The sequence below is a fragment of the Echeneis naucrates genome, chromosome 9 (assembly GCF_900963305.1).
Source record: "Echeneis naucrates chromosome 9, fEcheNa1.1, whole genome shotgun sequence".
Taxonomy (NCBI): domain Eukaryota; kingdom Metazoa; phylum Chordata; class Actinopteri; order Carangiformes; family Echeneidae; genus Echeneis; species Echeneis naucrates.
The window spans coordinates 615,902-628,001 of record NC_042519.1 but is presented as its reverse complement, the minus strand read 5'-3'; the positions used below and the strand labels follow the sequence as shown (position 1 = coordinate 628,001).

The 12,100-nt window shown below is 40.3% G+C and overlaps 1 protein-coding gene across 1 annotated transcript; it reads right to left on the bottom strand.

Moving 5' to 3' along the window:
- Positions 1–261: 261 nt before the first annotated feature.
- On the bottom strand, positions 262–11,914 carry sfrp1a (secreted frizzled-related protein 1a). Its single transcript, XM_029511525.1, has 3 exons — positions 11,149–11,914; positions 8,080–8,160; positions 262–1,798 (listed from the first exon to the last, which is right to left on the bottom strand). The coding sequence occupies exons 1-3, from the start codon at positions 11,642–11,644 to the stop codon at positions 1,473–1,475; spliced, it is 903 nt and encodes a 300-aa protein (XP_029367385.1). The 5' UTR covers positions 11,645–11,914; the 3' UTR covers positions 262–1,472.
- Positions 11,915–12,100: the final 186 nt, after the last annotated feature.

Below are 12,100 nucleotides of genomic sequence, written 5' to 3'. Positions count from 1 at the left end.
CCATTCATCCAGGCTACACCAATGTATCCTTGACACTACTATGCTTGATATTTTGAATTAATGTGATAATATGAAATGCATGAAAGATGCTGAGAAGAATGAATCAGCTGTGATCATTTCCTCTATAGTGACTGGATAAAGTGGCAGTGTTGAGGGCCTTTCACTACTTTGCTGTGCAATTCACTGGCCCTGGTGGGCTAACGAGGCAGCTAACACCACAGCTATAAAAACCTATGAAAGAAAGTCAAATAATATCAGACAGAGTTTTTCCATATTTATGTAAAATTTGTATGTACAGATAACAAGCAGAAACGTACCGCTCACACTAAAATCTGCAACGTAATAGTGCAAAAATGGACCAGAGCAAATTTGCACTTAGATCACTTTTGCAAGTTTAAACATGTTCTGATTACAAGGCATTTTCGGTTTACTAATGATCATTCTAGTTAGACTGGATGCAGAGAAACATCTAAGTGGTAACTGCCAAACAAGGCTACTCATAATCTCATGATACAGACCTGTGTCCAAGATTCTTTTTCGATTTTTCCTTTCAAGTAACAAAAAGAAATGTAGCAATAAAATAAAGGAATGGAGGAAATTATTATGTTTGAGGGCAATGCAATCATTAGTTCAGCTGATGGCAACACTCAAACTTCTTTCTTCAGACTTTTTTAAAGTTCTTCAAAAGGAAGGTGATCTGGAGCTACTCTGTGAGTTTTAAAGCTCAGAATAGCTGCAGCTGCCAAATTACTTATTTTATAATTTAGTGTGAGTAAAGTGAGAAAGATTTAAAGGGACAGCTGAAAATTGTTTCTTCAATGATATTAATACTTCTTTTTCCTCTTTGCTAAAATCAAAGCTAGTGCCAGCAGATGGTTAGGCTTAATTAGCTTAGTTAGCACGACTGACGCCCCACCCCCCCAAAAATAAAAAAATAAAATGTCGATCAGCATTTCTAAATTTCACTAAATACCAAATTATATTTCATTCACTGTACATGTACACTTTTTTTGGACAGTGCCATGCTAGCCTCTCAGCCTCCCCACCTGCGCTTCAAGTGTTTAGGCTAACACACGCTAAACATCTGCTGGTTCTGGCTGTATTTACTGTACACATGAGGGTGGTATCAGTATTCTCATCTAACGCTTGTCAAGAAAGTGAATAAGTGTCTGTCCAACAACGTCCAGCCATTCCCACTGAGATGGAAGGATGAATGAGTTTCTAGTAAGTATCTATACATATGGTGGAAAAGGTTTCAATGTGGACGGGCTGTTACTGCAACGTCCCAAGAGGAAACCCAAGCTTTTCATTCCACTAAAACCTGATAATGGACATTTTATAGTATATCTGTTATTATACAAAGATATATAGATATATAAACAGGACAATAGAAAGCAAAGTTTGGGATTTTAATGCTCAATGCGTGTTCATATGTAGGATGAGACACAACCAAGTCAGGAGGCAGGGCGATATTATTTGAAGACATTCTCAAAGGCGGGACATTTGTAGGTCTTGAGTTTCTTGATGGCCTTTTTGAACTCTTTACTGGACTTGTCCCACTTGTGGATGCCTGTGAGGAGATACTGTGCATCCACCCTGCGGCCCATGATAAGATACTGGTTCCCCAGGTTGTCAAGCTGCTGGCACGGGCAATCTGCACCATTCTTCAAGTACAACACCAGCTTCTTCAAGTCCTTCTTCTTCAGGTTGCCTGCTTTCAACATCTTCTTTCTCTTCTGCAAGATCACCTTGCGGTCCATGTTTTCCCGCTTCACCTCCTTGATCTTGGCCTTGAAAGCTGCAAGAAATAAGAAAGAGGAACACTTTTTATTTTAAAAGGGACATCTTATGCAAATCTATGACCAGTGTTTGCTCACTTGGCAAAATAAAACACAATAACGTGTAGACATCAATTCAGGGATAACATAGAACGGATGAATGTGATTCTGAAAAGTACGAGGAGAAAGTATCACACTTTCGTCACTGTATTGTATTGTGTTTATCACATTATCTATCCACATGAGGTAATTTAAAGAGCACTGTCATCAGCCACTGTCAGTATACTACCGTGTGTTATGTTTTTCACAATTCTTTGAAAAACACATCTAAGGTCTTCTGACTTTCCGATTATGTTATCATAAAGTGAAATGACCATTGTCATAATTAGATTTCACATAAACAGAGTGAAAAATCAACTTTGTGTCTCCCTAAAACATATGTTAAAACTGTGACGAAAGATACTCCCCAAAGGTTTTTGGGAAATTGTTGTCTAAAAAAAAAATAAATAAATAAAAATACATGGGCAACTTATTTAAAACTTTAAGATACATAAGAGCTCGGACAAAGGTCATTTATACATGAGTTAAAAACAAAATATCAGTCTTGACAAATTAATGCCGCAAAATGTTGCAATTTTAAACTTTTATTTTCTTGTTGCAACAGAAACTTAGTGACATCCTAAATAAAGGGGTCAAAACCAGTGTCTTACAAATCAAATCAAATCAAATCAGGTATCAAGGCACTTTACAAATATAGCAGGTCTAGACCAAACACTTAATAAAATTATCTGTTTTAGAGAAAGGCTGATAGTAAATCTCAAAGCCTTTTGTGGCATCAACGACACAATTTCACATAGATGTTCATCACAAAGAAAAAACGCAATAGAACAAGCGAACAAATGTACTTTGAACTGTGTCACTGCAATGGTGCACATACAATACATTGGTGAGAACCTCATTACATTGTTAAAACAAGTAAATATAGTGCCATCAACCCTATATTTACTGAAAAAACGAGCAATGGCTCTTCATTATGGTGGTCATAAATAAAAAACAAAAGTAAAAAAAGTATATGCACCTCCTGTCATTTATCTTTCTGTTTGAAAGACATACAGCAAAAATATATAGTTTTTTTTTTAATCATCTTAGCAATGGTGATTAATTTAGTTTGATTCAAAGCTACAATCAGATAAAAAAATTTTATTGCTCAACAGCCCTACTTATAATCACTCTGTTTCTGGCAATTTATTTCTGAATCAGAGCACGAGTCAGAAGTTGATGGTTGAAATTGCCATACATCTTAACATATTAAGTTCTCTGGTTTTCCTCCAACATGCAGTGATGTGTGTGTGGCACAGACTACCTTGTGACATGGCAGCACAAGGAAAAAAGTGCAGCATGCCATGTTGTATTGAATTGACATAGCTGGTGTCTGGCTAAATCACCGGGTCATGCTGGAGACACAGTCTTGTCGACCGGATCAGTGGAGGAATTGTACTTCACACAAAAACGTGAATTGGCACTTTAAAAGACTCTAGACTCACATCTCCCGTTGCTAATTAAAGTGTCAAAAAGAGCTTCTGTTTTTTTCCCCAGTATTAAAATGCATGTGGTAAGGATTAAGAATCTCAATTGGCCTCTGTGAAGGGTCTTAGTGTTCAGTGAAATCAAAATGGACAGTGTTCATAATTCAGGTGTCATAAAGGAAAAGGCCTGGTCCACCCCTGAAATGACTTCATCTTGATAATTCCTCCATCTTCCCTAATCCTTTGGCACTATGAACTTTCTTTGGGCCTTGTGTTTTTTTAGAAGCCTTAATCTCCTCAGAGACATCATAGAGTGAGCTGACATCAAATAATTATTGATGAGAATGATTTATTATTTTGGTTTATAGCTGATGAAACAGTCCCTGATTGTGTTTGTAAAAAGCAGTCACACATAATTATAATGTGCAGCAGAGCAGTGAGAGCAGCGTTTACACAACCATGTTCACTTCAGCGTGAAAATTTGTCCAGTGTCCAGGCTGAAGAGCTGAAGAGTCTATTCAAAAATATCAATGAAACTGATTCTGGATAAATGAAGCAAAGGCTCACAACATGACACTAAAACATGCAAAAGAAGTCAAGTATAACACAAGGTCCTTGACTGTTTCCATCTTCCTTATTCTACACCTCAACAGTCTGTTTCTACTTCACTGTGTTGATCTGACTGATGCTGAATAAGGTTTGATTCCACATATAACAAACACAATCCCCTAATAAGATTAGAGCAACTCTTCCAACCTGGAGGACCATAATATCAGCTCTCAGTGTATACACGTGACCCCTGTTCATATGGGAGGTTCTGGCCTTACTGTGCTGGCCAGTTTTTAGGAATTCAACCAATGAGCGACTTTTTTTTTTCTTCTGTATTGTTGAAAGATCAACTACCAAGATTAAAAGACAGTTTAAAAACAGTTTTGCTCTGAAAAGAGTCAAAATGATACTCATTCAACTTCTCTTCTTATGTGTTTAATTTTTATTGTTTTAAATTTTTTATTGTTTTCTATTCCAAGATATATTTTTTTTCTCTAAATACAGTTTGAATGAAACTGAGATTCAGGCTCAAGTTTTTTTTATCTAAAAGGAAACAACTGAATTTATCCAATCAGGCAAATTATTTTATACAATTACAACCCACATTATTATCAGATAAAATTATCGCTAATATATTAACTGCAATGTAATTGGAATCAAATAATCAAAGAACAATCATCTAATTCTGCTACATATGTTAAATTTAGCCTTTTATTTTGGAGACATAAATAGACAATTCAGATGCCAAATTTATATTTTCTGAAAAAATCAAATTACATTTAGATATTTTTATAAAAGGCAGGGGGGCAGAATATCGATTAACTCACAACAAGAAGGTCACAAGAAGGTTGCATGTTTTCCCTGTGCCTGTGTGGGTTTACTCCAAGTATTCCGAATTCCTCCCATAAAGACATGCATGTTTAGGTCACTTAATGATAACAGCTCGCAGGTCTTAGTGAGAGTGTGAGTGGTTGTTTGTCGCTGTCTGTCTCTGTGTGTTGGCCCTGTGATGGACTGGCAACCTATCCAGGGTGTGCCCAGCCCTCGCCCAATGTGACCTGGGATTGGCTACAGCACTCCCAGTGACCCGGAAACGGATAAGCGGTAGAAGATGAATGAATGAAAAATAAATGAATATTTGCATGAAATCCTGGTTCCTATCTCTGGTTGGATCAGGTCTAACCTGGCCCTACTTCCCATGCCTGGTCAGACTTCCAATTCCCGGGTGTCATAAAATCAAGGAAACACAAGTGACCGGATAAGCTGCAATGATTGGGTCTCTGGCGCAGGGCCAACCTGTAGTTTACTGCATCAGCAAAGGCAATGAGTCATTTGGTGCTGACAACAAAGTGAGCTGACCAAGAAAGAGACAGCTTTAATTGAGGGGTGCTGCAGTTTTTCTGGGCAAATGAGGTGCCATAAAACCTTAAGCACAGAGTTAAATTTGTGGCGAGAACAGAGTGTTGAGTGGGATGAGCTATAAATCTGTTACCAGCTGTGTGCCGCAAATACGATGTGTGTATGTGTGTGTGTGTGTGTGTGTGTGTGTGTGTGTGTGTGTGTGTGTGAACGATGAGTAGGTCAAAGACTTCTGTGAGTGTCAGTCCTCACTTGCTGGACTTAAAGTTTTGCACAGGACACATTGCTTGAAGCAGAAACTCTGACTGACTTTTCTTGGAAACTCTCGTTTACTCAACAGAGTTCCCTCCTCTCCAAGAGAAACTCCAACTCGAGTCAAATGCTGCCTAACTACCATGTTTCTTGCTTTAATCAAGATCAACCCACATGGAAAAGGCAAATGTACTTGATAGGAAGCAATAATGTTGGGTGTCAAATGATCGAAACACTATTGAGTAAAACGCACACTTCACTTCTACCTTAACCAAGAACAGATCTTTCACAACTTCCAGTAAGTGTCGTTTTCAGGGGACAAAAATGTTCATTCAGTGCCAGGATGGAGATATTGTCCACATGATTGGTCTGCACAGATTAATAAAGACTTCAGTGCAAGTCACTGATTCATGCTTTAAGCCTCTTTGCGGTTTTCCATGCCCAGGTTCTACAAAAAAAGAACTAGGACTTTTAAAGGTCTCTTCCAAAATAAACAGAGATTCTTTGAATACAGGCTCAAAAAAAGCCAATGTCTACCTCAGCTGTCCACTTCCAGTCAAGTCTTAACTAGCAGAATCAGGATCAAGATCATGGCTTTATCTCTTGTGGGAGCCATGAAACCCATCGTGATTAAAGCTTGGGAGTTTTCCATCTGTTTATTTCAATTTTCTTCAAAATAAAACATTAAACATGGATTTGTCCTCAGCTCCTGTTAACATGTATTACTAGTTGAATACTACTTTAATATACTAGTAATATATTTTACTAGTTTTGTCCTCAGACCAAAAGCCTGAATTCTGTCCGCTGGAAAAAGCAACATATAAATCTTTACGCAAGCTGGTGAAACTGCCAATGATGCTATCTCTTGAGGCATTAGTTGCTATCAGCTCCGACTGAGAGCGAAGCGACACTGTACATACCAGAGGAGGTCGGCCCTTGTGGGTTCAAACCTGCAACATAAGCAGCATAGTGTCTCATTGTCAGCCTGATACTAAATCTGTCTGTGTATCCTCACATGTCAGCTGGTTGGAGACTTATGACAAGCAAGCAAAACAACATCTGTCTTCATCCAAGATGAAACAAGCCAATAATGTGCCACTCTCCTCCTGGCAAACAAGGATGAAGACTGAAAAAAGCGAGTCCCCATCACCACAGCATAAACAACAAGGCAATTCGTTAAACAAATGTAACTTTAAACTTTTTCTGAGAACTGGAACAAAGTCTGGTTCCAATGTGCATCCAGTCTATATTTGCTCAGTGTGGCACCTGGAATTCAGGATGCCGCAAGTTTGGTCCGGCCAGCAAATAAAAAATTAAAACTCGAAATGTTCTGTCTTATGTGCCTCATGCACATATTCCTGGAAGTGGTCATAATTATAATTCAGTTGATGTTTGTATTTTTAATACAACTAAAAGTCTTTCTATGTTAATTTTAATGCAACTGTGCTAACATATCCATTGCTAAATTTCCACAAATAAATCATGTACCGCCATCAGCAAAAGATGTTCCATCCTTCCTGGTTTGTTTTTGCTCATGTTAGTAAATGATGATAAATTATGTTCAGTGCAAGGTGAACAGAAGGCAATGAAATTAATATGTCAGCTATATTCTGCATTGTCTTACTCTCAAAAAAGGACTTTCATGAATGAACATCCTATTTTAGTGGAAATCGATGGGGAATATTATACTGAATTTTGAAATTGAGCAGATCATTATAATTTAAAGCATCTGTAGAAGAGTGTTGATAAACCATGTGTGTTAAGGATAAAACTCAATATTTTTTTTAACATTTGGATCTGCCTCTGGTAACTGACAGCAACATGTTTCTGTTCCAGCTAGCATGACTTTAAGGAGCATTAGTGCTGTTACGAGGATCTTCTGACCTCCTGTGTTGTAAATGTAACAATGACTGAAGGTGTTGGCAGGTCTTGGAAACAGCCGCCAATTCTAGCATTAGTTCAGAGAATGTATGTTTATTATAGTACTGAAAAAAAATTTTTCTGGGCATGTGCAGATAACTGTGTTATCCACAGAGCTCTTTAACCAGCTCAGGTGAAGGGGTGGGTGGAGGAAATTTGTTTTTTCTTAATCATTTCTTCAGTCTTTGAAGATGTTAAAGCCCTGTGCTTTAAAACACAAACACATGGTTTATCAGGAACTACTTCATTTAGGAAGAGGTTTAATTTGCATGTTGCCCCAAGTGCAAAAGGTATTCTATAAGAAGAATCCACCCAGACAACACAACAAACATCCCACTCTACCACATAAAGGATCTACCACACAAAGACTTTAATAGCCCCAATTCATCAGTCACAGTACATTATCCTTCACCAGACCAAACATGCCTGGTGCGTCTGACCAGGAAAGAAAACTTATACAGGACAGTAGAAATGTAAGCCCAGACATGTACATGCTTTGCATACTTTGTTAAGAACTCATGGGCTGTGTTAAAGCTTGAAGATGGCAGATAAATTTGATGCAATCTTATGCTGCCCTTCTGATTTTCTGCAAAGCAGTGATGCATGTCAAGGCTGATCAGCCGGCTGCATAAAGTTTGTGTATGTGTGTGTTGTTACGCCTGTGTTGGCACAGTGGGTGCTTGGAGGACACTTACCAAACTCGCTGGCACACATGTGTTCCAGCATGGCATCTGTTTTCATTTCATTGTCACATGGAGGGCAGATGGGAGAATAACCTGTTGAGGAAAATTAAGAAGAAGAAGGGATATGGTTTGGAAATTGTTGGAAAAGAATCAGAAATATAAGCTGCAATAAACATAATGGATATGGTTTTACAATATATTCATTCACATTTGGGTTAAAGGAAAAGAGAAAATCGATACTTAAATTAAACCTTCCTTTCTCATTCAAGTGAAAAAAATAAAATAAATCCCATCCTGAACCTTAGACTCTTATTTGAACTGATTGATTCTGCAAATCTCTGCTTGCACACAGTGAACCTCACATGCAGAGATCCCCTTTGAGTGTCTGCTGACCTGACCTCGGTCAGGAATGTATTCAGCTTTTATAGCCAGCTCAGACTAGGAGCTGCAGTTAACCATTCCTCGCTTTCATACATGTAAATACTGGACCTTTCCACAATGCACAGTTAAGCATTGGAGAAGCTCAGATGTAGAGGAGGGAAAAAAAGGCATTACTTTATAAATGTGGGTGGAATAAATGGTAATAATAAGCAATCCAAGCTTAAAGGAATGCTTTGACATTCCAAAAAAAAAAAAAAAAAAAGGTAATAATATCCAGCTCAGAGACAAAAACCCAGCTGAAGACAAAGAGCCAAAATGTGTTGTTGCCAAAAAGCAATTCAGTCTAGAGGCATATCTGCAAATATTTCACCAACACATTTTTTCAATTCTTTCTAATACCACAAGTGATCGCTTCTTGCAAAACAGCTGAGCTTATTTTCCAAACAAATTTGGACCTGTAATGTGAACGCTGCGTCCTGCAGCATTCAATTGGAGCAGGCTACATTTCAATGTCATGGCTTGGACCTTAATCAAACGAGCAGAGGGGTAAGAAAGGGGAAAACAAATATTTTCCCTCCATCGCCAGTTGTCCATTACATGTGTTTAACGAAAGCTTGTGAAAGTAACACCCAGGTGTAAAGAGCTTGTGAAAACAGACAATTACAGTCTCCTTCTTTCCTATTCAAGCCTAATTCCTCCTTTAAATTGATTTTCACCAGCCTGCATTCAGCATGCATTATTTGCTTAGTTCCATTAGTCATAAGCTTTATTTTTGTCTAAACAAAAGCTGAATTCTGCAACACCAGAGCAGCCGCCCTGGCTCAAACAGGCCAAACTCTGTAGGAGAACATTGGATTTATTTGTCAGTGACATTGACAAGAAACGATAACAGGTGACATCTGGAGAGGTTTCAGCTCTGTGTGGTCCCTTAAGCCAGAGAAGGGAGCTCTTTTTCAGAAAAATGGGCCTCCATTACACACTATGTCAGTCAGTCACAGCCACACCCACAGACGGGATACGTCCCATCCACAGATACAGTGAGAGCTGTGTAACTGCTGGAGGATCCACAGTCCTCCCATTTACAGCCAACATGTTCTCCCAGGAGTGCATTTACAGCTAAAGAATGAAATTTAAGTAAATTGATTTAGCAATGATGGAAAGTCCCCTCTATTTAATTCTCAAAGTGAATGAGGTGGTTGTACTTCCCCCTCCCTGGCACACAGCTCACCTACACACCTCTCAGGGAAACAAATCTTCAGACCAAAGCGCCTATATATCAGCTGCATCCTTAAGTTGCCCACAGGAGATCTTTTGGTGCATTTTCAGAGTTCCTCTGGTATTTGTCAGAGTGGCTCATAAGGTCAGCACTGAAACACAACTTTTCTGGATTATGTCATGACCCCCCCACCTCCACCACCACCTCACTGATATTGCACGAGGGGTCTGACTGCATGCCACACCAATACCCCCCATGGCCCCTGCAGGCCCCTATCAGGAGCTTCTCATGATAGATGATAACTGGGGCCCTAGCTCATCCCCCAGGTATATATTAATACACATTATTTAGACTGTGCTTTCCATTTTTCATCAGTTTAATCAGAATGTGTCAGTGATGGCTAGGCAGCAAATGAGAATTAATAGTTGCATGTATTCATTTTGTACTGCTGGACTTCCTCCCAGTATTGTCCCCCCGCTCAAGATACACCTCGAAATAAATGACTACCATCTGTTAGTGCACTTTCAATGTTACAACATCACTCCAAGTTAATCTCAAGCAACTTCACATTTACATTAAATCGAGAGGTTATGCAGTGGAGAACATGTAGCCACACGGGAAGGGGGGGAGGGGGTTAAAATGGGAACAAATCCAGGTTTTCATGTCTTATTTTCTACCAAAAGGTTGCATTTGGTTTGTTTGTGCTGGGATTCGCATCTGCAAACATACCCTCCTCGTGAAATTCAAGCCCATTTAACTGCAACAGTGTCAGTTTTTACACAGCGGCAAAAGTGTAGGCTGAATCCCACTCAAGGTTCTTCTGAAAGTTCAGAGTTTATCCTTCATTTGATTAGGAAACACTTCTTTCTGTGTGTTAGCCAAGCTAGAATAAGGAGTCTATTTGCCTGCAGTAATAATTCACAAATGGAAACCTTGATATGGTGAATATTTGAATGGGTTGCTTTTGTATTTTATGTCAAAGTACACTAACTTTTTGTTTGTTTGTAGAGACCACCAACACACTGATGTTGTCCCCTCCAACCTAGACTGAATGTATGTTCCAATTATAAATCACTCATGGTGGTTATTTTACAGTAGATATTTAGCCAAAACCCAAACTGGATGTCTTTTAGTTAATTTTTCATTCCTGGAGTCCAACATGTTGCAAAATCAAATTGAATAGTATCAAGAGAATTACACACAAACAATGAACTAGACAAATAATGGAAGATGTTAGTGATTGGAAAGTTTGCTGTTGGTATTTCATAAAATTCTGGTTATGCATGTTTTTTTTCCTAGAAATATTCAAGTGAGCAGAGGGGAACAAGCCAACAGGTCTGCAGACCCTGAGAGGATCTATCCTCCCGCCCAAATCCTTAGAGGTCCCTGTCCGCTCCCTGACCAGAATGTGCTGAAGCAGACACTGCTGAATTCTATTAGTCTATGGAGAAACGTGCTGAGTTGGAGTGATAGGGAGCTGTTACCAGTGGGCTTGGTGGCTACGGTGGCGTTGGGCTGCGTCATGGCGATGCACACATCGTCTTGGGGGAACTTGTCACAGGTGAGCATCTCGGGCCAGGGGAAGCCAAACGCCTCCATGATGGGGGTGCAGCCGTCCCGCACGGCCTCGCAAAGCCAGCGGCACGGATAGATGGGCCGCTCCAGACACACGGGCGCAAAGAGCGAGCAAAGGAAGACTTGCGTGCCTGGGTGGCAGTTCTTGTGCACCAGGGGTACCCAGCTGCTGGCCTGCTGCTTTACCTCCGCCATGGTCTCATGCTCAAGCAGGCTGGGCAGCAGCATCTGGTTGTAGCCCACGTTGTGACAGAGCCGCAGGTCGTCCGGGATGTCCACGCACTGCGGGGGTTTGCCATAGCTGCGTCCGCCGTTGTAAGCGTCCGACTTCCAGCTCAGGTACTCGTACTCGGACGCTTTGCACGCCGACACCACAACCAAGATCATTCTCCAGACCGACCTCATGTTTTCTCTTTGACGCAACAGACACCGGGAAGTCAAGACAGGAATGTTACTTCATGAAAAAAAAAATGCAGAAGGAGAATAAACAAGGAGGACGAGAAGCTGAGCTCTGCTGGCGGGACTTGCTAAGCTGGTGATCTGGGTAAAGTCCGGGACGGGCTCGGTCCTCCGGCCGCTCTGGGTCTGTCTCCTGTGAGATCAGGACGTTCAGCGCCTAGCCTGCGCGCCGCCTGGAAACCAGGAGGTTGTAAAGTGCGCTCCGGCCAATCGGAGCGCTCCTCAGCCTTTTGGCAAGAAGCGTTCAGTCAAAGCGTTTAATTACCCCGTGTGTAAAAACGCCCCGGGAGCCTCCCTGCCTCTGTCCGTTTTCCTGTCCCTGCCCTCTGCTTGACAGAACGAAACACAGAACAAATACATACACATGTACATAGAAATATCTTTTTTTAACCCTGGGGTCCC

Coding starts and splice junctions, on each gene's coding strand:
- sfrp1a (XM_029511525.1), bottom strand. CDS start 11,644: ATGAGGTCGGTCTGGAGAATGATCTTGGTTGTGGTGTCGGCGTGCAAA. Junction 8,161..11,148: donor CGTAGCCACCAAGCCCACTG/GTAACAGCTCCC, acceptor TTTCCTCAACAG/GTTATTCTCCCATCTGCCCT. Junction 1,799..8,079: donor CATGTGTGCCAGCGAGTTTG/GTAAGTGTCCTC, acceptor TATTTCTTGCAG/CTTTCAAGGCCAAGATCAAG.